Genomic DNA, 27,549 nt, shown 5'->3' with positions numbered 1-27,549 from the left:
GAGGATATTTAATCTTGAGAATATAGGTTTGAAACAAAAATACTTTGTAATTACTTTTCGAAACAAGTGAATCCTTCAGAGAAGAACAAAAGAATTTTCTTAAATTTTAAACTCTTATATAATATGTTACATTCTCTCTGTTTATATAGAAGAAAGTAAAGATTCAAACTTTTACACATTTTAAGTTTGTCTGACATAATAGTTATAATAAACAGTAAAATAATTATACTGATTTATCCTAAAAGAATCAATCAACGCTAGACGACAATTTAAATTATTACTCACATTGGAGTCTAAATCTCCCCATGTCTAATAAAGCTAAAATTATTAAGCTAAATAAATGGGTATCAACAACGTCTCAATCATTGATCTAAAAGTGTCAACAACATCTCAATCCTTCACTTGTCATCTGCATATAGAGTACAGGATATATGTTGATGTGTTGATCATTTTCTTAGACTGATCAAATTTTCCTCCTTTGTGAGCTTAAACAGAATTAGATCTGCCTACAAAGTCCGTAAAATCTCCAAAAGCTTCTTCTTCCTCAGCTTGGGCTTCAATTTGGGTAGAGCTCAAAAGTGTTTTAAGAGCACACCTTAGGCAGGAAAATGTGATTCACTCTAATAGTCACCAGCTTTGAAGCCGTTTCTTTATATATATCATCCCATTAAATCATTTTAAAAACAAAATAATTTGAATAAAAGTATCTTCAAAGTAGTTAGTAAATTGTTACAAATTTGTTCAATTTAATACCGTAAAATAAATTTATATAAATGGTAAGAAATAAGCTAAATTCTGCTGCAGAAAACGGAACAGAAGGAAAGCATGGTTATAATTATTTACCCAAAAATAAATAAATAAATAAATAAACCACCTTTTGAAAGCAAGGAATGAGGCACAGCCAATCCACAAATTACAAACTATTAACTTAATTGAATTGTGTATCTACAGCACACTATACTCGCCTATTCTCTCAACACACATTCAACAACCTTTATCTGAACTATTTTGTTCATGACTGCCAGAATAAATCAGGGTCATTGCTATAGAGTGAGTAATCTTGTATTTCTTGATTTGCCACATGGTAATCAATCAGTCTGGCTTGAATTATTTTACACAACACCAATCCACAAGGAAGCATCCACCATTCACTTTCATCCCTGCACCCATCAAATTTTACAGATTTCAGTAATCATATAAACAACTATGCCTACCAGAAGGCTGCCTAGTCAAACATACTTACACACTAAAATTCCAGGATTGAAAGTTTGTATGTTTTTTACTTGAGTGGGCTCTATAATGAACAAATCCGCATATGAATGCAGTTGCCTGTCATGAGAAAGAAACTTGATTCAGAATATATCCACTTTTGGTGTTCTTTTAACATCATGCACATTAATAAGCCCAGGAAGCAGCTTTATGGATTCATCACAAAGGTTTAAAATTCAGAATAATAATCTCTAAATTCCATAAACTATAAAAGCAAAACAGGAGTACAACTTGAAACTTGAAGCAATAAACCCCCTCTTTATCATATTATATAGTTCTTCAATGACAATGCTAATACAAACATTTGAGGCCACAAATGCATACAACGATCAGGGTTAGCAAATAATTTCTTCGCATTTCATACAATTCCAAGTTTTGTTACTAGTTACCTTACTGGCACACACACATCAAATTTCACCACGAGGACAGATATCAAGCAATTTATTATAGAAACAAACACGTTTCATTCACGAAATAAAATGGTGATTCAAAAAGAACACATAAATTGTTTAAATTACGAGCAGTTGATGGAAGTATGCAAAAGAATACAGCAAATTTTCAACCTTCCAATTATTTAAAAGAAGGGGCTTGAAAAATCTTACAACATTGATCAAGGATGTCACATTCCACAGAGCATATAAACGAGCAAGGCCTGCTGACCGTCTAGGTCCATGACTGAACAAAGCATTTATTCCAGCTGGAAATGGAAACAGTAGACCAAGAGGAAGGATAAACAAAACTAAGAAGAAGTTGAGCAGTGATATAGAATACATCTGCAACAAAGTAAGCAAAACTAAGCTAAAATCGGCAAGGAGAAGTATTGAGATTAGCAAACCAACAAGATCCTGCAATATTGAGATAGAAAAAAAATTAAAATTTTATCTTAAGACATTAATAAAAATATTGGAAAAAGAAAGCGTACAAATCAATCACAATACTGGAAGCATGAACAATTCCACTACCTGATGACCAACAGGTTTAGAATTATGAACAACGAAGGAAAAGGGATAATAGATAGTCCTCTTTGTTTTGAGAGTTCGTAAGCTCTTGGCAAGCAAAATTCCTCCATATATCCTTCTCCGTGTCATTAGATGTTCGCTGACCCTCAAATAATCTAGTGTGCCTTCCCTACTTGATCTGAGCAAACTGCATGTAATAGCAAGTGATTACAAGTGAGAAAAAATTCAAGCCAAATGGTATAATGGTCACAGGGGAAACAGTTGCTACCATGATGGCTGCTCATGTAGCAAAGGCCCATCTTGACCTTCGATAGATTGTGCCAGACTTTCATTTTCAATGGCACATACCACAAGTCCAAACTGGCAATATCCAGAAGAAGTAGGTTGAAACCATGCAAGATTAACACGAATACCATATGTACTTAAAATAGGATTTGCATGTGTTTCAAGCCAACTGATAACATGACCTAAAGTAATCTTTAAGTGTCCACAGCAAACCAAGCGCAGTTGGGCATTTAGACCTGCCACTAGTCGATACCATATGGTTGGTGGAACAGACTGTAAAGTGGTGAAAAAGAAAAATTAACAGGGAACAGTTCATTACACAGAACCCTGGAAAAGAAAGGCAACTCAGTAGAAGATTTCACAAAAAGTACTACTTTATGAACTAACAAACAATATACCTGACTCATAAGGCTGGTAAGAATGTTATCAGTCTGAAGAGAGAAGGGAGCCATGTAGCTTCCATCTCCCCCAAATATTATTGACATTGGCAACCTTTGTTGAAGACGAGGAGGAAGATCAGATCTCTTCTCATCACCGCCAAGGAAAAAGTCAACATATGCCAGCATTTGATCAGCAGTTGCAGCTACCTGCAGTGTGGCACAGTACACAGGAAAGTTGTAAATTCCATTAAAATTAAAATAGAATAAAAGGATACACACTTATGTAGACAAAATGAGACAATTGCATCTACACAACATTGCCTAAGCTGAAGCAGAAGAGGAAAGTAAATGAGTAACATAAATCTTTCACAACAGCTTATGGATGTCCAAAGTCATTTTCCTCTAAGACAACTACAGAAGAATGTTAAACCATCAACATTGAAGAGAGCAGTGTATCGTATCATATAACTATCAAAGGAATGGGTTAAAGGGTGAACTCAGCTCCAGATAATAAAAATTCCTAGAATTTTCACGTTTTGTAAATTAAATGTTTAGTTTTAATTTCTTATTTTTTCTGTACCAAAATACCTATACATTCCTTAACAGCAATTCATGTTACCATCTAACTCATAGTAACATTTGGAATATGTTTTAGAAGAAATTAACCTTAAGCCCTTCATAGAGAGCACGTGAACGGCAAGAACGTAAGCAAGCATGATCATATTCTGACCGAACAAATTCACGAAGTTGTTGTAATTTCTTTTTTCGGCAACGTTGAAGCCAGGACCATGCCAGTGGATAAGCAAGAATGGAAAGAATGCTGTAGATAGATCCTTCCCACCACTGATATGCAGCTAAACCATTAATCTCATCCACAAATCTATTGAATGCATCCTCATATCTATCATGTAAATGATGAGTAAAACAAAAAATATATATAAGTAAATTAGATAATAAAAAACTATAAATAAATAGATAAATATGTAATGTTCTTCAAGCTTCTCATAATGAAGAATATATTACTACATAATAAATTGCCACTAGAGAATCAGGGAAAACTTACACAATATCCATTACTTGCTCAGGAGGAGAGTGAGGTAAATACCAAGGTTCACTGAAAGTATTGGGCCCCATAAAATACATTCTATGCACATGACTCTGGGACTCTTCATTTCTACTCGTCTCCAAAACCTGAAAGGCAAGTATCATAACCCTAATTATAATATATAACCAATTGCAGAGTCTTCCAAATGTTGCTGTTAATTGGGTTAGTATGGATGAACATAAATAAAGCAAGAAGTAATTGGAGATTTACCTCATTCAAAGACTCTAAGAAAGGGAAGGAGTGAGCTATTCGAGAGGCCCGAGGAGCAGGCACGAGAGTTGGCAATTCATCCCCACCCACATATTTCATCCGTGCAACGCTAAGAACAAGAGCTAACAGGATGAGGAGAACTAACAGTATAAGACCAAATAGCCATGGTCCACCAAAAGTGTATACCAACTCTTCAAGTGTTGTATAACAGTGTGGCATGTGATATCTGTCAGAAATGCACTTGTACGGACAAGGACTTTCAGTGACACCACCTGTTAAATAGATAGTATGACATTTAAGAATAAAACAACGCCTAAGAAGAATCTCAAAACCATAAGGCTTCCAAGGTCAAACAAATTTCAAGCATTATTGAAAAATTAAAAAAAAAAAAAAACCTGAAGCCAAATGCAACCTTAAAGAAATGCAAACAGTAAAGATAAACACCTACTTACATATACAAGCAGCAATATAAAATTTTACAAACTACCTCGTACAGTGATATATACGGCACGCTGTGGAAGCTCAGAGGATGCGCAATTATGACAAAGAACTCTGTCAGATCCACTAGCATTCTTGAAAGTCCCAACAGGGCATTCCTGCAGTACAATTACTCAAATAGTAAGGATGAGAAAGGATGTTAAAAGTTTAAACTAGCAAGAAATAATTAGAGACAATACCAAGTAAAAGTATAAATTTGAAAAATGAGTTGTAAAATAAGTTGAAGCTGACAAACTAACACAAAAATGGGTATTAGACTACAGTCGGAATCAATATATTTCACCTTCCCCACCAATTTTACATGAAACTCTTTGATCGATATTAGACATTGCCCAAAACCATAGAAGCGGTATTATAATATAAAAAATGATTTTAAAACTCCAAGCTACCTCACAAAAGATTCCATAAAGACCTTTAGGGCATGCCTTCCCTGTAACTGTCCCATTTCTTCCAGCAAGACCCTCACCTCTACCAAATCCTCCCCTGCCATAAAGGGAAAAAATGCTTAAAATCCAACTAAATTCACTAAGTTATCAAAGTTAATTTTTAATAACAAAGGGCCAAATGCTAAGGAAAATGACATCAGCACAAAGCAAAAGAATGTCAGGACAATCTGGTAATTGACAACCAAGTACTTTTGACTTGTTGGACACTTCTCTTAAAATTTTGGTCTACCAGATGCTTGAGAAAACAACACACTCTTTCAACGATTAGAAACTTATCCAGACCACTATAGGAGATTTATGTTCAAACATCTAAAAATGTAAACATTTTATTGGTACATAATTCCAACCTTTCTGTTTCTGAAAAAAGAGACTGTAAATCTTATAGCAGCACACAAATTTCAAAACAACTAATATGAAAGATGTTAGATCTCTTGCCCACACCCTTCTTCAGTCAAGTAAAGCATGATAATTCAAACATTCTGAAAAGCCATAAATCATTGCATTCCAGTTTCCTGGGTCTATTAAATATAAAACCCAGCAATAGGATGTAACAATTCTATTAGCATGATATATGTAACAAATCTATTAAAATTATGTAGAAACCTGAATAATAGGATGAAACAAATCTGCTTGATAGATGAAGTTTTTATCACTCCAACATAGTAAAAAGAGTTAAAACCACCAACCATAGAACCCCTTTTCAGAAATTTTTTTAAAACATGTTAAGGACTGATGCAACCAAATGACAAACCATAAAATATAAAGAGGGACCTAATTATTCAATAATATTTAATGTGAGAAAATATATCAGAACTGCTGCATATTAATATTTTTTTTTGTAAAATACAAACCTAGCATGGATACTTCCTTCAACACTTGCTAAGGGTAGATACTCATCCCCAGTTGGTATATTTGACCAATGAAAATGAACCCTTCCACCACCACCACCACCACTATTTGGCCTGCCATGTCCCCCAGAAGTTGAGATAAGAGCAGAATGACCAAGCACCAATGTATGAATAAACAAAAGAATGGTTCCACCAGATCCACCCCCAGGACCTATGTTTGAGAAAAGCCTGATATATTTTTGGTGGATATCTTCTCCAAAGCTTTCTCCATCAGCTCTAAGTGAACCGTAAACAGATAAACTTGCCAATGAGTGCTCCAATGAACCCATCACTGTCCAAGAAAATGAAAATATAAAGCAACTATCCATAAGGATAAAAATAATAAAATAAAATCCATAATGTAATTTAAAACATCCCATTAATAGTTAGATCATAGCCTAACTTGAACAATAAGGCTACATCAATGATTGCACATATACCACTATTTATTCTTGCTTATCTGTTCTTTCCAGGTGATATTTGAGAAGTTTACTAAGGTTTTTAGGAGCAATGGTTTGACTCAAAGGCAGGCTGATCATACTCTCTTCTTCAAGCGTACGAATACCAAAACCACTATTCTAATATTATGTGTGGATGATATAATTCTACCAGGAGACAATCTAGAGGAAATGGAGTAGGTGAAGAAGGTGCTTGCCATGGATTTTGAGATAAAAGACCTTGGGCATCTAAACATTTCCTAAGGATTAAGTTGCTAGAAGTAAGAGAGAAATTGCAGTTTCACAAAGGAAATATATCCTAGATTTGCTACTGGAGACTAAGGCTGGATTTGAGTCGAGCCGAGCCGAGCCTGGCTCGCAGCAAGCTCGAGCTAGGCTCGGTTCATATATGGGCGGCTCGAGTTCGGCTCGGCTCGTTTCAGGCTCAAGTTCGGTTCGGCTCATTTTTCGTTATCAAAACGACGTCGCTTTTAATATATATTGGTCAAAACGACGTCGTTTTGTATAAAATTTTTTAAAAAAAATCTATCGAGCCAGCTCGAGCTCCGCCAAGCCCGGCTCGTTTCGGGCTCAACAGAGCCGAGCTCGAGCTGGCTTGGCTCGAGTCCAGCCCGACTGGAGATTGGGATGTTGGGTGTTGTAAAGCCAGTGAAACTCCTATGGATTCTAGATATACCAATAAACAAGGGACGATAACAAAGATTGATTAGTACATTAATTTATCTATCACACACAAAGCCAAATACTACCTTTGTTGTGAGTGTCATGAGCCAACACACGCATACTCCATAAGAGAAGCATTTGTAGGTTGTGAACCAAATTTTGCAATATCTAAAAAAGACTCCAGGTAAGGGATTGTTTTTTTAGATAAACACTAACCAAAGGATTGAAGCATTCACAGATGCTGACCGAGCATGATCAATAAATGATAGACGATCAAACCTCAGAATTGCACCTTTGTTTGGGGGAATTTGGCAACCTGGAGGAGTAAGAAATAATCTATGGTGGCTAAGAGCAGCGTGGAGGCTGAATTTAGATCAATGACACATGGTATATGCAAGTTGATGTGGCTAAGAAGGCTTAGAGTAAAACTTAACATTAAAGGATAAGAACCTATGAAGCTCTACTGTGATAACAGGGCAACTAACAGTATTGCACATAACCCAGCTATCATGACAAAACCAAACATATAGAAATTAATCATCATTTTATCATAGAGAAGATAGAAGAGAAGCTCGTGTGTGTTGTTTACTTTACTGTTCAACAAACAGCTAATATTCTGACAAAACAAATTTTTGATAACCTAATGTCCAAGCTGGGAATGGTGGATATTTCTGCACAAGCTTGAGGGTGAGTGTAAAAGTTCTGAGTTATCAAATTAGATTATTCAGAGGTAATATATATTATTTATTTAAAATCTATCTTATTGTCTAGGCTAGAACTTATCTAATCTTTTAGTTTTTTTTATTATATAGACTTATCTTAGCTACTAATTATCTATGTAAAAGAATTCTATATAATAGCTAGCATTGTAGCAATATATATCAGAAACAAAAGATTAAAAAAACAGGAGACTTCCAATGCTTTTAGTCAATAAGCGAGAAAAGGAAAAAAATACAGAAGGAGAGGCATAACTCTAAATCAAGGAACAAGATGCCCTAAATTCCCAATGAGACTGTAATTTATGCATAAGCATGAAGGGTTTGATGTACACATTGCAACTGATTCCAAATTTCTTCAATTCTGACCTTAAGTATAGAAGAAATAATTAAAAAATAAAATAATTATTTCATAAAGTCAACAAGCTTACCTACAATGCCGCCACCAGCAGTTGCACCAGCTAGACTACTATTTCCACTACCGCTACCAAGCTCACAAGGCAAATCAGCATCCCCATATGCAGAACCACCCTCAATAAAATTACCGTTATAATATCCCTCCCCACCTTTTCCACCATGCCCACCACCACCACCAAGACCATTTTCAAAGACTTTTCCTCTTCCCACCCCACCAATGCACCCTGCACATAATCCAAATTACTATTTCATTAAATAACTTTTACCCTAGAATGAGATTATTTTGCTGGAACTCAGAAACTTCAACTCTGCATGAGCAAGTCAGTGCTGCTCCAATTTTTTAAATGCTTTATATAATGTACATACATACAAATTATGACAAGTAGTCCATAGATCAAATTACTTGGCTTGATTGACACCCGATCTCATATTTTCCATTTTCAAGCTACAACAACCATCATGTAAAAGGGACCCAACCATTATAAGTGCATGAATTTATGGTTCACAACTTATGTCAAAATCTACATAAAGAGACGGTGACATTGATCCTTCGATTTGTTTATGTGTACAGAGAGACTCACCTAGTCCAGATGCACTGATTACTCCCGAAGCATGGACAACAACAGTTCTAACCCAGTGAAAGTGAACAACAGATCCAGTTATGATGCCTTCATTAATTATATCTTCAACTCGACAAATCTGAAGAGCAAATACAAGGTAACAATTATTAAGAAACCCAAAGTCCAAAGTCCAAAGCCATGGCACAATCAGTCATGCACTAATCTAACCAAGATATGCACTTAGTGTTCATTCTGGCTGAGGGGACACCTGAAGTGTGAAGGACAATGAAGAGTTCAGATTACAATCTTCTGGCGGGTGAAGTAGTTCCACAGGGCAATCCTGAAGTTCACAGTAGAGCCGAGGTCTCCTACCAGTTTTTTAAAAATTATTAATCAATTGAATATAAATAGAGGTAGTAGTTTTCATTTAATTCACAACTTACGTATTATTATTACTAGCATTCTCCAAGGGACCTCGTAGCACAGATCCAGGTCCAACCTTCAATTAACAGAAAGTAAATTGCAAGAACAATTCCAGCACTAAATTATCAAATTACTAATCAAATCACACATGAAAATTTAAAGAAACGTAGAAACAGCAATAAACCATACATGGGTTGAAAAAAATCAAGAAAATTCATAAATAAACAAATACATAAGTGAGACAATGTGCATGTCTGCAAGTCTATGTGATTCATATTTACTTTATTCTCCTAGAAAGACACATTAACAAAACAAACTATACGGACAGAGATAATTTGTAAATTTGAAGTCAGACATATATGACAATCCACAGTCTTCTTATACAAAAGGCTGCAAGTCTCTCACATAAGCATAATCGATACGATTATATAAGGGAAGGTTTTAACATCTTTATCATTTCTCTTCCCCTTGTAACTATTGAAGAATTTGTATACCAAGTAATTTGATTTGGTATTTGACAGACCACCCATCGTCAAAGTATATCAAAGGACGAGGGCCAGCTGTGGAAATTCACCACAAGGTGATGTGGAATTAGTTACAGATGAAAGCTTTGAATCGACACACGTGGAGGAAAGACCAAGAAATCAAATGGGATAGAGTTGGAACATTTAAAAAGGCTGGGAGAAAAGTAGAGGAGTCCTCAACTTACATTGATACTGAAGAATAATGACAAAATCAGACGCTGTGCCTCAATCATATCTCCTGGTCCAGACAAATTCAAAAACCCTTGCCCATGAACTCCCAAATTTGCATTAGAATGTATCACAGATGAATTCTGGCAACCAAAGATGGAGTCATTAAATTCACTGAAACACATAACTAATGGTGGTCTGCTTAACAAGAAAATGAGGAAGGTAAATACCTTGAGAACCACTAAATTGCTAGCCTCAAGCAAGGATGTTGCCAAAATTGCATCAGCACCAGCATCTATAAGCATTTTTGAATTCCACATAAGGTGCATTTTGACAGACATACGTAGAGCCCCATATATCTATATTAAAATGGAAATCAGAACAGTAAAAATTATAATTTAAAATCATTATAATTGCAGCTTTCAAGAAGAAAAAAAGGTAGAGGTGATCATAACAAAAATTAAAACAAGAAAAAAATACACCAAAAGATTAAATGATTTAGCAGCTTAGATGAGAAAATTTTTACCCACTGCCAGATTAGTTATAAGAGAAGCAAAGATATGTTGACATCAGAAGAAATTAAAGATGATGACAATAATTTCAATGAAAATATCTAAAATGATGTTTGGCTGACATATCTTTGCACACAGACATTTGGCTATTAAAAGATAGGTGTATAATACTTGCCTTGACAACTGAATCACTCATTAAAAGCTCCTCTGCCATCAATTCAAATTCAGATGTTGCATAATGTGCAAGCCCAAAGCTCAGAACCGCTCCACTTGACAGGTGAATTTGTCCTCGAACCTATGTAACACAATCAAAATTCTCTATCAAGACACGTTTAGTATCTGAAATTTCTTATAAAAAGCATTCAAAGATGAAATGGTAAGCCACTAATATCCTGACAAAGGTGTCCTAAGAACTTCCCCAACCAATGTCATGATGTTGCATAAATATGTAATAACTATTTGAGAACAGTCTTGCAAAATAAATGTCTTATAGTAAAAAAAATAAAGAACCTTTGAACTAAGAAGACAATAACTATTAATTAAATACAAGCAACGACACAAGTCGTTGATTTCTGACTGACCTGAACACGACTCCAAAACAAAGGAACAGAAGCCTTAGCATTATCCCGGATATAAACATTTGTCCAAAGTGGTTGTTTAGGGAACTCTAAAAGAAGTGTGTCGGTATTTGTGGGCAGATTATGATTGCTGACAACAAGCCTCCGAGGCACAGCATCATAATATGTCCCAGCAGCACCAGCATTTTCAGGACAGCCAAAACTCCTTCCACCTGCAAACAACAGTGACAAGTATCTGGTAAATAAGATGTAGTTCCATATCTTACCAAAGAAAAACTATAGGAAAAATCTCCCGTGAAACTCTCCAAGAAAAAGAAGAACCAAGCAGGCCTGTAACATCAGAATTTAAATTCATGAAAGAAACCCCGCAATAACTCAAACTTAATTCTGTAAAATTGGGCCAATTGGCATAAAGCATAATAGTTAAGGCTGAAGTTTTAAAATTTATTGTGAACACAGAATCATAAGAGAAAGAAAGATCCTCACGGGAAACAGGTTGAGTTAGAAGCATTAAGTTTCAATTATAAATAATACATGCCCTAGATTAAAACTCCATGTCACATAATCTCAGGGAAGAACATTTAGGTTGTCCACCCAACCATTCTGTAGTACATATAAACAAGAAGAGCCAATGATAATAAACTAAAAAAAAAAAAAGAAAGGTTTTATCCTATTCACATAACAGCAGTATTTAGGTGCATAAGTGTGACAACTAGCTTTGTTAAATGTAGTCTAATTTGAAAAAATGAAAAGTAAATAAATTTCCAGTCTCTTTTCCTTGAACATAGCAATAAATTTAATAAGAAATAGAGAAGTACAAAATGGTGAAGAGATCTGAACAGTCTAAACAAGGAGCAGAACAAGAAATTTGCTCGAAGGGCCTTTTTCCCCATCACGTAGCTGATGCCAAATTGCTTTCCAGAAAAACAAGGTTTTGTCTTTTTCATATACTATACTTTATCACATCTTACTGGCTATTATTTTGCATCAACTCTGTCTTTTTTTGAGTTAAAGATTTAACCATAGAGATCTACTAAAATATATATGCAGACTTTGTAAGATTTTGGTTTTAGTTTTATTTAGTTAGTTTGTCACTTCTTCACCAATATCTATATATACAGATAGATGTATATACATGTATATGTATACAGATAGATGTATGTATATATACATACATGTATATACATATATATAGATACATAGATGGAGAGAGAGAGAGAGGAATGAACTTCATTAATTGTTAACATGAAGAAAAAAATTTACTCATACATTAACATATGATACCCAGGATAAAAATAATTTTTTTAAACTAATAAAATGATATTTGATGATTTGTCAGACATCAGTGTTGACTATTAAAGCAGATAAAAAATCACCAGTTAGCATACACACCCAACACACATACAAACACAGAAAAAACGATTCCTAAGTGTACCTAAATGGTGTGGAAAAGGATACAATGACCATAAGCAGCCTGTTAGGACCACGTATTTGTTGCTTCAGGAGACAAAACAATTGGGAGGCATAAAAGCAAATGAGCTGATGGCCCACAAAGGGGAGAACCACTTAAGGGAGAAGACCACATGGCTAAGGGAAAAGAGAGAAAAGGGATAAAAAGGGACAGCACGAGAAGGGAAGGGAAGGAGGTTATTGCTTTGGGTTTTCAGGGCAGCTTTGGCTGGTTGACTGAGAGTGTCTAGCCTCTTGAAAGCTAGACAATTCTAAGGAGAGATTTTGGCCTCTCAAAAGCCAGACCTGAGAGTTTTTTATTATTTCTTTTCTTTTCACACGGGATATCATTATAAGAAACTTGATGCTCTTCATAAATACAGCCAACAATTAATGCAAATTTCAATAATTTTCTGCATTTCACTGTCATTTGCTTTAATTACATTGGTTGAGGATTGGCAGCATTAAAGTAAAAGTGGGCCAAGTGCAGTGGCCTTTTCAGACAAGGCAACTGCTCCTTGTATATGAACAACCGTTAAAATAGTTTTGCAGGATGTCAGCTAGAGCAATTACCCCCCTCATAACCCCTCAGGTTCACATATGAGTCTAATGATAAAAAAGAAATTGAACCTTTCTGAATTAATTCAAATTTTCCTTCTTTTGCCGAGTCATTATGTAACAGGAATTCAGGAATTAATTTTCATGCATTTCATGCTAAAAGGGCGAAAAACGGGGCATAAGCTAAATTACTTTTGGTTAATAAGCAGAGAACTGATTCAACAAGAGAGAGAGAGTTGCAAGTTAGTGAAACCAAATTGTTCCTTAATGCTTCCCTGCCAACCACTCTACTCATTCAGAGCAACAGCATTTAGAAAGAAGAGTCATCTCAGAACACCCAAAAAAGCTTAAAATTATAAATTCCAATATAATTTTATCAAAAATCACAATGCATTCTTTTCTGTGGTCATAAAAGCAGAAAACTCAAAAAAAAAAGAGAAAAATTAAATGTCTCAGTCATACCATGAACAAAGAGCTCTGTCTCATCATGCCTGCTAAAAACATTGATAGAAACTCTCCCACCACCGCCTCCAGCAAAACCATTTCCTCCTGCTGCACTTATTATGCCATTTCCAGTCCTGCTCCTCATAGAAGAAGGAAATAAGTCCAGAGAATCTCTAGGGCATTTATATTATTGATTGTTTTAGTTGAAGCATTAGGCTAAGTTATGACAAAAAAAGGGAAAGGAAAATACGTGTAAACAGTCCAAATAACATGACCAACACAAAACAAAACAATAGAAGACCAAAAATCAACTCCATTCCACATGGAAGATAAAACAAAAATCCTCTTTCTGCATGCCTCTGTAAGTGTTTCTGTTGTTCTTTTGCCGAATTAGGGACACAGCCTGTGTAACCATAAACAACATTTCCCAGAATTCTCCATATGAAAAACTACAGTGTTGTTGGGTATTGTTATCAAAAACTGATAAAAACAAGAAAAACAGACAAAAGAACATGTTCAGCACTGTATTTCAAAAAGTTGTTGACAGAACATGGTCATTCTCAAAAGACAAATGTTTTTAACTTATAAAACTACTTAAAGTCATCCTCTTCTTGTTGAAAAACAGGATTTCAACATTGCACAAAACTTTTCTTCTAAGACTTAAAGATATTAGTACTAAAGACTGTTTTTAGATACTATACTGCTAAATTCATTTCAAACTAAGTCAAATAAGTCCATTTCTCTGCATGACAAAACTTTTAAGTGTGATAACAACTTTTTATTCATCTTCAAAACTGGTACTGGCTTTGTTAAAATCCTTCCATTTCTAACAAATTTAAGAGATCCAATGTAGAATAACCGGTAAAAAAACATACCCTTCATATGTCCAACGACTATACCAAAAGACACCATTGAATCCTCTACGAGAAGAAGCATCAAGAGTTCATAAGTTGTCATGAATTCTAAGAGCTACACAAATTATATAAAGAAACACAACACATGTTATAACTATTTCCACTGATCTAGATAATGTTCTTTCTTTTTCTTCTTCACTCTCCTTTTTTCCTATTTTTATTTGCAAATCAAATATTTGAAAAAAAAAAAAAACACTTAGAAATGATGAAAATAAAAAGAGAGGAACAGAGAGAAGCATTGTCCTTCAAGCCTACAGGATTCGCATAGAATATATCATAATCTCTCAAAGATTCCATCCCTTATGGCATTCCAAATATCTGCAAGAACAATTATTTGTAACAGTGTCCTTTCCAAACATATCACTCATCTCCATGACATGCCTTTCCACATATAATTTTTCATAAGCATATAAAATTTAGCATTTCAAGCTCCACATTTATTCCATTTTTTTCTTAAATAATAAACAAAAATGATATACTAATATAAGAAGAATTCACAAAAGAGTGAACATACCATCCACAAATTTTCCCTTTATTTATCCTAAGTATGTAATAGGCGACAATTTCCCCCAAGTAAATGTTCACTTCATGCATCCATCTCTAAGTCCATGCTAATGCTAGACGTCCACTTCAACTTTACCTCCTAAATTCAACAAGCAGCCATATGTGAATTGACTGTAATTGTGATTTTTTGGCCACCATCTTTACTAAATGGCATTTACACTCTTTAGATCTTGTTTTTTGTTACATCAAATAGTTGTTGCAAACATGACATCATCAAGAGTATCTGTAGCAGCTATAAAGTAACAAGACAGAAGTTCTCCATGAACAGACAGAGTCTTGATGGTCATCAATCCCTCATTAACCAATCATAAGACTAACATCTCTCCCCCCCCAAGCTATGTCAAGAATTTGTACTTCTATCTCTTTATGATCAATCAAATCTATAATCATCCATTAAGGTTCAAACTATCCGGTAGCACAAAATTTATTAGTTTTCATGACTATATTCTTCACATCTATCCACCAAGTGTCGATATTCTAAGCAAAAGATAGAGAAACTCTTGTGCTCTAAAATTCATCAACCAGTATACAGACACTTTTTTAAGCTTCTACTAACTTCTTACTACCAAAACACATATTCTTATAGTTCAAATTTGGCCTCAAAACCAATTAGCTAAAATCTAATAAAGCATGTACCAGAGAAATGTCAAGTGTAATCCTAGTCAATGCCCAAATACAATGTACATAATAGGATAGGTTATCAATATCTACCTAATAAATGCACCCACTTAAATTTACTTAACTGGGGCTCAGTTTCATCATTCTGCTTAGAACTCCACATCGCATGTCCTAAGCATATCTAGATATATTTACAAAGTGCCACATAAGTAAATACATTTCCAGATTTTATTGTTTTATAGTTTAAATTTCACTGCTACCTGAACAATCATCCATTCACTCAGAAATCTATCCTGTGTTTGCCTCCTTGAGAATTCACCCCTCTCATACCAATATTCATCACTGTACTTAAAGCTCACTGCACTCCTGGATGACCTAAGAATGTCAACATCTATTTCCAAGATGTCACAAAGTTTCCCTTCCACAAAAAAATGGTGTCATCCAAATTCCGCTCCCCTAATCTTTTTTCCCTCCCAGAAGTTGATTTTACTTTTACAATCTATTGCATATAGTTTCTTCTACACCCCTAACCAGTAAGTCATAATATTCATTTTAAGTTCAGATAGCAACAAAACTTCACAATCTCAAGCCAATGAACATAAGATAAATATTAATCAACTGCATTAACCTAAAATTAACAGAAGAGAAAAAAAATAATTTCAAAAAAAAATTACATTCTATGAGCTTTGATGAAAATGCTACCACCAGAACCTCCACCGCCTTTGATACTACCATCACCACCATCAGCCATCAAGGTCCCACCAACCTCAATCTCATTCTGAATCTCTAACCGAATCCTCCCACCGCCTTTTCCTCCAAAATTTTCCTCTTTACTCGTGGTTCCACCTTGACTCCCATAACTCCATGGCTCCTCCAAGGACGACCACGAATAAGCATCTCCACCCCAGACATCATCCGGCAACTTCATGTTATCCACGACGCAACTGGCACCTCTCCCTCCATGGCCGCCACCGGAGCCCTGCACACCCTCTGGGGTCCCACTCGTCTGAGCTGGTGGGTCACCGGCTAACCCGGTCACATTCACCACCGAACCGTAGATCAAACTAGCATTAAAAGCTGTTATATAAACCGTCCCGGCAATTAAAGTAGCGTTTTGACTTAAAATGAAATCACCACTAACGTTAAATGTTAAGGAACAACCTAAAGTCGGACAGCTTAAACTTACACCTGGAAGTACATGAACACTTCCAGCTCCTTCTATGTACACGTCATCATCTTGGAATACTAAACTGGAATTGAGCTTGCAAATCGTTTCAAGAGTACCGATACCGTTAAGGTCGGCTTCACATAAGAGAGAAGGAGGATGAGGCGGCGATAGAGGCGGTGGTGGTGACGGAGGAGTGTAATCGCCATGAAACAACCAATCGACACCAAATTCTATAGGCGAGAAATCGTTGGGATCCAGAGATAAGGAAGAGTTTAGAGTGAAGAAAGCTAAAATGGTAAATATGAACAAAATTTGGGCCATTTAGAGAAGAGATACTCATTACAATCACATGGGCAAAATTGAAATTGGAGCGGTGGCAAGTGTGAGTAACAGCGAATTGAATTGAATTGTGGGTTTGCTGTACAGGGAGTAGGTAAAGAGTGTAAATGAAGAAAGCTTGTGAGGAAAAATGGTGTGAAACTAAAACAAACAGGAAGAGAACTCAACAGACAACAGGTGGACACTAAAGCCAGAGAAAGTGCGGGACGGCTGTGCCGTTTTACTGATGAGGGCCATGCATATTCTTTTCGGGCTCAGAGCTGGATCTGGGCCAGGTAAATGGATCGTTTCCTCTATAAGCCCAAAATTCGAATTAATGAGAATATTCTGAAATATTTTATGAAAATTACTAGTAAGAAAATTACAAAAAGTATAAATAAATTGTATAAATTTTTATGTATAATTTGAGATATTAGTTTTCGATGAGATAATTTTAAAATAAATAATAAATAATCATATCATTCAATCACAAATTATCACTTCAGATTATACATAAAAGTTTGTATAATTTATTTATACTCATAATTTTACTCATTTATATATAAAAGAAAACATAAGCAATAAGGTATTTTTCATAGATAAAAAATATATAATAATTACAAAGATGATGTAATAAAGTTACGATTTTGAATTAAAAATATTGCCAATATAAGATGTTATAATTGTATTAATTCCTTTTTCTTTGTAAATAATTAAAAAAAAAAAAAAACTTAATTCCTTTCTTTCTTAAGTGTAAAGTTGTATACTATCAAGTGCACAATTTAAGAAAAGAAATATTTTCTTTTTTAATAACAAGAAATCTTATCCAAGTTGAATAAGATAAATCTCAAATTTAAGATTAATCTCATAATTATTAAATCAAATAAATTAAAATTTTAAATTTAATATATTTTCAAATAAAACTTAAATATATATTCTTCTATATATAAAGTCCCGAGTATAAAGAATTAAGTCGAGGAGATAGCAAAACAAGTAAACAATCAAGACAAAGGAGTAGTGTATCAGTATGGAATAAATGACAAGGTTTCTTCATAGATAAAAGAAATATAATCCTTACAATATGATGAAATAATGATGTTACAGTTGAAATAAATATACTACTATTATTAGATGTTGTAATTGTTTGATACAAGAACATTACAATATATAAAATCAATAAAGAAATTTTAATATAGATAGTAACTAAAATTTACCAAGTATTAAATTTTATAAAACTAAGTTACATGAGTGCAAATGTTTTGTATAATATGTCTTTTAGACTATGAAACAATTTTCATACCAATAAGGTATTCTTACATAGTTAAAGGTAAAACTAGGGTTAAATTCAAAATGAGTTTGTTTGGGTTTGAAATAAATTTTGTTCAAATAAGTCTGAATACGAATATGAGATAACGAGTCCAAACCCAAACACGAGCTTGAGAGTATGAACAAAAATGAGCCCAAACCCGAACAAGTGTCTTGCTAGGCTCGCATGGCTCAGTTTTGTTAATAAATATACTCTAAAACAATATCATACAACCAAGCTTGTTAAGCCTGAGATGCAAGTTTAAACCCAATCAGAGCAAACCCAAGCTAAGTGCAAACTAAACTCAAACACGTGTTTAGCGAGTTTGGCAAGCCCGAGTCTCAGCTCGTATCCAGCCCTGGGTGAAACTATTAGATTCAATAAACCATAAACTCTTCATTGTGAGTTAGAGCATTATTAATCACATTTCATCCCCAATAATTTTGTTGTTTAACACAGTTTTATGCTAATAGGCTGTGCGCATGCCTAATAATTTATAACTGCTTTATAGATACATTCATAAGATGGCTCCATTTTACACTTGTACAGGTGATTTCATCAAGTGCATCATGCAATTAAATACACCACCGATAAGAGATATGAAATCCAATAATAGTTTTACACTCAAGCTCTTATTAAGGTAGTTATGTACTGTCCACACTTTAATAGGAAGGGACCAAATTACTAGTGTCAGCAAGATTAACAACTGACTTGTTATTATCCACATGAACCCTATTCATGAGATCTCCAATCACAAAGGATGGTTTACCATCACCGATAACAAATGACTTGTTATTACCCAGATGAACCTTACTCATGGGATCTCCAATCATTAATGTAGTAAGGTAGATATATTTATGGAATTCTTCTGGCTTTAGTAATATTACCAAGAGAAAGAAATAGATAATATTTTCTTATCGAATCAAATAGCTAGAATTTCAACAGAAAATGTTTTTTTTTTTTTTTTCTTTCAATAATATAACTACAATCTGTTTTCATTTTATTGCCACTTTAGATAAGAAAGCTAATGAGAAAAACAGGATATTGGGTGAACAAAGAAAACACTAACATTGATATATATCGAAGTAGATAACGAAAATTACATAGCTGCTTCCAAATTCAGTATCCTATTAAGATTGCAGGCTTCACCATCTAAGCTTGGGAGGGAAATACTGCAACAAATTCACAAATTATGTTAAACATTGATAGATGAAAATGACACTGTGACAGTAAATATTAACAAGAACTCACTTTCTCAATGAGAGAAAGATAATATGGCTTCACTGCTTCAACATCAACAAGAACTTTGCTCTTACTGTATAAATCATATTTGCTGCAAATTTCAAATTCCATATGTTAGGTTGGTAGTTTCCTTTGAATGCAGAATTTATACAACCTCTGTGTGTGTATGTGTGTGTGTGTGTATATATATATTCACAATCTATCCTTTAAGTCAAACAAAAACACCGTTAACCATTTCAGATTTAATGAACTAACCCCCATCATATTTCATCTCCCCAACCTTCCATCTCCTTCTTCCAACCTTTTCACTTTTGGTAATATGAAATATAAAAAAATAAATACTTTCAAGTGAAAGAATTATGAAAAGTGATCAAAGTTACTTGAAAACACGCAGCCATTTGAGATTCTCCTTGTCCTCATCGTTCATGAGGTGCGCATATGTGCCTTCCTTGTGTAAAGCTGAGGAAAGATAAAAACGAAACCTTAAATAAGTTTGAACAAATCAATTATCTGAAAATATATAATGCAGATTTAACAAGAATAAAATAAGTGATGTTTACGGTAAAAGGAGTGATATCGGATGACAAACAATCCAGCCGGAGGGAGGGTTGTTCCATTCTCCTTGGCCACCTATGGTTCAGAAAACATCCATGGTTAAACCCTACTTTAAAAAATGTTATACCATGTATACTTATTTAAATTATACAAATAGATGTATTATCATGAAATTAAATATTATTTTGGATAGATCAAATATATACCAAATATATACCCGAATAAACAAAAGAGTTCAAGTATGGAAGTTATACCGTGTACATGTAATCATCGTGCCCCCATGAAAACATCACGTTGTTTAATCCGCATCCCTCAGAATAAATTCCATTCTTGGTGTTAAAGGCAGGATTATTATAGTCAGGGTTTTCCTTGAAATACTGTACAAATATTTACAAATTTCATCAATGGATGCATTCTCATAATTCAGAAATACTTTGTCAGTTTAAGTTGGAGAAGAAACCAAGTACCTTGTAGTGAATATTGGCTTTGTCAAAAGCGCATCCAAGAGGGAAAGTATCTCCTACAACAGCCCATTGAGGAAGCCCTCCGAATTCAGGAAGGGTTAAAACCTTTCCCAGATCTGAAAAAATCTTCATCAGTTAAATGTAGAAAAGAATATAGAGATGAATAAAAGAATTGTTGGACATATACCATGAATGAGAGCAGTCAAGTGTAACCAATCTTCATCAGGATAATCCTTTCTAATGGCTTCAGCAGACTGCAACAAGTGCTGAATTTGAGGCTCATCCAAGTCAGGATCACTATCATCTACCACTTGATTCAGCAGTTCACAGCATTCCCATATGCTCATCTCTGCCTTGTTCAATTTTCCATACTCTTCCTTCATTCTCTTAACCTGTCATTATTTTCATTTTAAGTTGATATCAAATTTGTTGACGTGTGTAAAACGTAATGGCATTTTATGTGCTTACGAAGTCATATGTTTGATTAATGTGCTGCAACCGATAAAACTCTTCTACAGTCTTCTGCCTTTCACTTTCTGCATTATAATCCCTACAAGGCGTTTGCATTAAGAACCAAGCCATTTATTCTTAAAATCAAAATGAAAAATGTTGTGAAAGTATTAAAACCTGAAAGTTTGGCCAAATGCATTGATCTCCGGCTCCTCAAATCCATGACTTGTCACAGCTTTCGGCACTGTAAATCCACCATCTAATACCAACTCATTCTCATTCTTCTGCAGATTCTTCTCCTCAACTTGTGAAACTGGAATCAAGAAAACGCAAAACCAAAACAGTTTAAAACCATAAAAATCACTTCCATTTTGCAATATTTGCTAAGAATACCAGAAGTAAAACGAAAAAGAAAACTTAAAAAGAGCAAAAATGGTACCAAGGGCAGGCTCATCAATGAGGATGGTCATTTTCTCTTAACGAAGGCAAAAGAAAAATCAGAACTGGCCGTGGATAACGACGGCTGGTGGCGTGGGTATTTATTCTAACCCTAAAAAGTCCTTCCTTGGAATTTGGAATGTTTAAAGTCCTTGAACACCAAAAGGAAAAATCTTTTAATTTTATCTAACAATTTTATCCAGAGCAAAGTTCGGATCAGAACAAACAATACTAAACTACCATGTGACAAATAAGGCTACACTAACTCTCCTTACAGCGCGTGCATTACACCTCCAACCATAAGAATCTCCTGATCACCTAAAATTAATCATTTGATTACGCGTAATTAAACCAAAAAGTCTATAAGTTGTGGATAAAATTAATAATAAATACAGAAAATTTTATTAATATCTGACGTATTTGAGCAAATCCCAAAATAATCAGTAATTTTTTATTAATATTTCATAATTAAATTACCAAAAGATAAAAACTAATTAATTACAGTGAAACACATTCTAAAATGGAGATTACAAAAATCAATGCATATATGGAAACATCATATACCATAGAAAACTAGTAGATGTGGTGTCGGAGCTGACTCAGCATTGCATCACATGGATATGATGGTATCACAGACTTACCCGCGTAGCATCTTGTCATTTCCAACAAACCTTTGACTTTTTTACCGAACCATTTCTAATGAATGTTTAATAAACTGAAATTAGCTAAGTGCAAAAATAATTAATATATTATCATATTTTAAAATACCATGGTATCTTCAAAATTTTAAAATTTGTATATATAATTTTATTTTATATTTTTTTTAAATATATTGATTTGTATCAAAAATATATATTATATTACAAGATATGTATCATATTATATGATATATTCATTATATTGTATTAATTTAATACATTTTAAAATATGTATCATTTTTTTATCTGTATTATATAATATGTATCATATATTATAAGATACTAATAACTATAATAGAGTATCCCAATCCTAATGAAAATGAAATATGCAAATCAAATACATTTTACTTTAAATGATAATTTATTGATATGAAAAACTGTATCAATATAATTATATGATTATTTGAAAATATTGTAAGAGAATTATAATTAGTGTTACGAAAAATGTATATATAATCAATAAAAATAATAATAAAAGAAAAAGGAAAAACTGTTTAAGTGATTCAATTGTATAAACAAACCCTACATATAATGTAAAAGGTTTTTTACTATTTTTTACCATGTGTGTTCTCAATGAACAAATACAAAAAATGACCAGAAGTCCATTAGAGTGAATTCAGAGAATGTATTTTTTGTGAGCTAAAGAGGATGCACATGAGATAGCAAGAAATCTCAAAGTGAAAGTTAGTAATTTCAAATGATCCATTCCATATGCTTTTTCCCTTGTATAATGCATCTTGAGATCTTTTGCCATAGTGGGTATGGTAACTAGGGCTGGATTCGAACCGAGTCAAGCTCGAGCTTGACTCGGTTTACATATAGTTGAGCTCGAGTTTGAGTTTAAGCTCATGAAAGTTGAGCTTAAATTTGGCTCAGCTCGTTTTTCGTTATAAAAACTACGTCGTTTTAATATATATTGATAAAAACGACGTCGTTTTGTATCAAAATTTTTAATTAGAAAATTTGGCAAGTAACTCGAGCTCGAGCTTGAGCTTGACCGAGCTCATATAGGGCCTGCTCGTTTAAACCGAGCTCAAACTCGAGTTCGAACGGGCTCGATTCGAATCCAGTCCTAGTGGTAACAAAACCTTATGGATAAGCAAGATTATCCTGATTCACAGAGTTTGCTCCACTTGCATTCCCAGATTTCATCTTATGACTGTAGTGTTGTACCCTTGACATTCTACCAAAACCAGAGCCACTGTTTTCCTTATTAGATTGAAAATGCATATTGTTTGCTCATATTTTTGGAGCAAAAACTTACTCTAGGTCAAAGTAATTCTCTTAGTTTGGGAATGTAAGTTTGTTTTCAAGTGAGTAACCTTATCCTTGTACTCTAAAAAATGATGCAATAAACAAGACATTAATATCCTATCTTGCCATTTTCATTCTTAACATACATAAAAGGAGGACATAAAACTAATCCAGTCAAGTGATCTTCGAGATCATATGCCTCTACTGTGCATAGAAAGAAACTACGCTCTCTAGTGGCGAAAGTTTTCCTCAGTTAACTTTGGACTCACTGTAGGTATAGTCATGTCCGAAATACTCCTGATTAATTGGGGCAAAGATAAAGCTAACTTAACTCGGAAGTGTCATTCCTCTTCGGCATACTCAAGCAGTATTAAGTCGACGACAAATCAACCATATATTGGTATCTGTCAATGGCTCTGATACCATCACAATTACAAAAAGTAGGTCAAGAAAACCGATATTCAAGAACAAGAAACAAAATACTCGATAATAAGATAATATATACTTTTCGAATAACCTCAAAAATCTTATCAAAATTGTAGCTAAAAATCAGTTTTATACAACCTGATGATTATTAGCTGGTGACAATTGTTCTAATACAGTCGGAATCGTCCATCATCAACAACACTAGTACAATCAAAATGAAAACTGAACATTTTGTCTTTGTTAACAAATGAAACGAAGGAAACAGAAACAAAATGAGAAGAGAATTAAAGAAGAGGAAGAAAAAGAGAATGAACTCGTTAAGGAATATGTGGACGAGAGTGATCCAGATTTCGTTGAATCCCAAATTGAGCATCTTCTCCAGAGCGCAGAGGCCATCAGGAGAGATTATCCTGCTGAAGATTGACCGCATCTAACTGCACTCATTCATGGTCATCATAAATCAACAACCTTCATTCTTATATATATATATATATATATATATATATATATGAATAAACATGTTTTCAAATGAACATTCACGTATGCATAATAACTCAAACTGAAAAGTTTGCCCCTTGCAGACCTGCGAATTGTCCTACTGCACTGGTCTTTTGGCAAGCATGTTGTCAGAGTATTTCGTCTTGTATATACAGTTTATATAAATAAAAGAAGTGTTTAGTTTTTTACATGTCTATTCAGTTTCATTTTATTTATTTATTCTTTAAATACATTATATACATGTGAATTTATCCAGATGATATAGATTTTTGAAAGATCGAATCATCGAAACATTCCCTACATACCTACCTGATGTCAATTGGGAAGACTCCTACTGCACCCGTCTTTTGGAGAGCAGCCTCAGTGGTCTGTTGTGGGCACGTCTCATTCTTTAGAATCTTAATTCAATTTGGGCTTCAGATTTTGCTCATGCAAGCTGTTTTTTGCATCATCAGGTTCCACTCCTTCTATGGTGATTCCTGTCTACTATAAACCCCATTATCTATGTATAATTCAATGTCATGTAATTAATTATAGAATATTTATCTTTATGAGCAGCAATGCATCAATCAGGAGCTTACTAATTCCTCGTGAACGAGAAAAATGAGACGTTTTATATATTTATAATCCCTTATTATATAATTAAATAATTTTAAATATGTATAGTGTTATCAATACAGTATATTTAATCTATTCAAAAAAAGAACGAACTTGGGCCTTTTAAAAGCTCCTACAATCAGATTGAGTAACTAAGATTTAGCTTAATGGGCCTACACTAACCTTAACTCGATAGTGAAAACACAGCTGGTGTCCATTTGTCTCTCAGTTTGAAGCTGCCAAGCAAAGCAAGGAATCTCTCGGACGACAGAACAGAAGAATTTATGAGATACCTGAAACTTTTTCTAAAAAGGTCAATTAATATTCTAATACCTGGTAGCTTGGATAGAATCAATACTTTGTGTCAATTTTCAATTACAGTCTTTACACAGAAGATAGCTTTAAAAAGAACATTATGCTTCACCCGGTGTTGCTGAAACCTTGGGTTTACTATTAATTTATGAACCCAAATCACCGTCTCAAGAACAAGCTTTTGGGTCCCAAAAGCACACAAGTTCAGGAGTTCCGGTGGGATTAAGTTTACACACAAGGTCAGTGTATCAACAAAGTTTTTTTTATTATTATTTTATTTTTAAAAAAATATATTTTACAATACTGTCTAACATAGGATACAAATATATAAAAAAATCTGATTTTTAATATATAATATGGTATTTGATTTGACTATTATTATATTTTATCATTAAATCTTTATTCCATTGAGAGGGGTAAAATAGGGATTTAAATGCATTGGGTAATCAAGTAATTTAAGTGCGTGGTAACTTTCAACCAAGAAGATAAAAAAGTTGTGGCCAAAATTCAACGGTTGATAAAATTAAAAAAACATAATTATAAAAATATAATATCAAAGAACATCCCCCTCAAGTGATGTTGAATAAAGGCAAAGTTTTGCCAAACCCAAAGTAAAATCTACTAAAATAATATCTACTTGTTATCATTATTCTTTGTATGATTGTGACATTCAACGGTGCCAAATCTTCCCTGTATCATTATCTTGCCAATATATAATTTCAGTTGCTTTTCTCAATTCCAATTTCACCCCATTTCTTTTCTCAATTTACCACTTCATCTTCCACAAATTCATCCAATGGTCTCAATCGTTGAATTGGTAATGCCGTGAAGCATGGTGTACAAAATCTTGATATAAATTTTCAATTTGTACAGTAGATAATAAAAGTCTGAGTTCGGCCCCAAGAAATAATTTGACTATCAAAAAAAAAAGATTTTAGGTATAAAAAAAATAAACTTAAATCTCTTTTAATAATATATCAAAATTAAATTCTTAATTTTTATAATTCAATAGTTATAAGATCGATCATTAAATTTAGAGTTTATCATACTTAGTGTGATTAGTTTCAATTCAATGTGATAGTCTGAGTCGAGTGAGGTTTTTGGTTACTAAATAAAAAATTTTAATTCGAATTTTTATTATATTTATAAAACTTTAACATACTTTATATAATAATTATAAATTTAATTACTTTGTCTTGCCACATGTGTCAAGTGAGGTTCACATGTGTCTTGTCAAGTGTTATGATTCACATTTTAACTTCATTTCTCTCATCTAAATTATAAAGTCTTTAGACATATATTTTTATGTTTATTGTGAAATAAATGTCAACATTTTCTAGGATATTGACTATTTTCCCCATTAAATGAAATAACATATTTTCATATTTTAAATTTGAAAAAAACTAATTTCACATCAAACTGTTAAAATCAATTATTAATTTTAATATATAAAGATTTTTTATGTTATTTTATTTAAATATTATTAGAGAAGTGTTTTGTAAAGTGTAAATATTGTTTCTTAAAAATTTATTAAAAATGAATAAATATTTTTCCTATCTTATTTAAAATATTATTATATTTATTTTTTATATTTAAAAATATAATTATAGTCGTAATAATTTTTAATATGATATTTATACCTCTAATTTATTTTTTTTTAAATTATAACTACTAATTTTGAAATTATTATAAGGGATATTAAAATTTTAAAAATATTTAAATCACCTCCGACATTTTTTAATTTCAAAAGCTCTCTTAATAATTTTTTTGCCACTTTTAATATTTTTTTAAATTATAATTTTGATCAAACATATAATTACGCATCATTGATATCTTATTTATATTAATATTAAAAATTTTGTATTATTTTTAATAAAATTAATATAAGTTAAGATATAAAATTATTTAATAAAATTTTAGCCATAAAATATTTTTTTGATTAGATGGGTTTTTTTGTTTTTTAGTGATTTTATAAAAAATTTAATAAATAAGTGATAATTTTTTTAAAATTTAATGGATAAGGATCTGTATTTTTGTCAAACCTTGGGTCGGAACTAAACATTTGGCCGCATTTTGTCCGCCTAGTGCTAGGCTGTCAATGTCAGTAAGTACTTCATCGGCCATAATTCGCTAAACAGTCCACTCATGTCTATTTTTATATTTCCAGTGGGCTCAGTGAAATGTTCATATTTCAAAAATATTAAAAATTCTCCTATAA

The 27,549-nt window shown here is 33.3% G+C and overlaps 2 protein-coding genes across 5 annotated transcripts; both read right to left on the bottom strand.

Annotated features, from left to right (window-relative positions):
* Positions 1-858: 858 nt before the first annotated feature.
* Positions 859-17,313, bottom strand: LOC123194611. Of its 4 annotated transcripts, none has more exons than XM_044607898.1 (22): positions 16,280-17,312; positions 13,528-13,643; positions 11,062-11,270; positions 10,656-10,775; positions 10,199-10,327; positions 9,986-10,111; positions 9,297-9,352; positions 9,122-9,221; positions 8,875-8,992; positions 8,308-8,517; positions 6,004-6,331; positions 5,096-5,189; positions 4,693-4,804; positions 4,209-4,480; positions 3,957-4,084; positions 3,560-3,794; positions 2,912-3,100; positions 2,497-2,786; positions 2,232-2,415; positions 1,872-2,114; positions 1,244-1,329; positions 859-1,160 (listed from the first exon to the last, which is right to left on the bottom strand). In XM_044607898.1, exons 1-22 carry the CDS (start codon positions 17,092-17,094, stop codon positions 1,013-1,015), a joined length of 4,308 nt encoding a protein of 1,435 aa, XP_044463833.1. In that variant the 5' UTR covers positions 17,095-17,312; the 3' UTR covers positions 859-1,012. The 4 variants fall into 4 exon arrangements, 3 of the variants coding, with proteins under 3 accessions (XP_044463833.1, XP_044463836.1, XP_044463835.1); XM_044607901.1 differs by having other exon boundaries at positions 1,872-2,042; XM_044607900.1 differs by having other exon boundaries at positions 10,223-10,327.
* A 2,063-nt stretch (positions 17,314-19,376) lies between these two features.
* Positions 19,377-21,632, bottom strand: LOC123195215 (inositol oxygenase 2-like). Its single transcript, XM_044608871.1, has 10 exons — positions 21,548-21,632; positions 21,286-21,421; positions 21,127-21,208; positions 20,846-21,050; positions 20,662-20,774; positions 20,449-20,571; positions 20,200-20,269; positions 20,020-20,098; positions 19,649-19,730; positions 19,377-19,569 (listed from the first exon to the last, which is right to left on the bottom strand). The coding sequence occupies exons 1-10, from the start codon at positions 21,576-21,578 to the stop codon at positions 19,543-19,545; spliced, it is 948 nt and encodes a 315-aa protein (XP_044464806.1). The 5' UTR covers positions 21,579-21,632; the 3' UTR covers positions 19,377-19,542.
* Between the last annotated feature and the right edge of the window lie 5,917 nt (positions 21,633-27,549).

The sequence above is a fragment of the Mangifera indica genome, chromosome 13 (genome assembly GCF_011075055.1).
Source record: "Mangifera indica cultivar Alphonso chromosome 13, CATAS_Mindica_2.1, whole genome shotgun sequence".
Classification (NCBI taxonomy): domain Eukaryota; kingdom Viridiplantae; phylum Streptophyta; class Magnoliopsida; order Sapindales; family Anacardiaceae; genus Mangifera; species Mangifera indica.
Note: the sequence above shows the minus strand (reverse complement) of the source record. Positions and strands in the feature narration are given on the sequence as shown.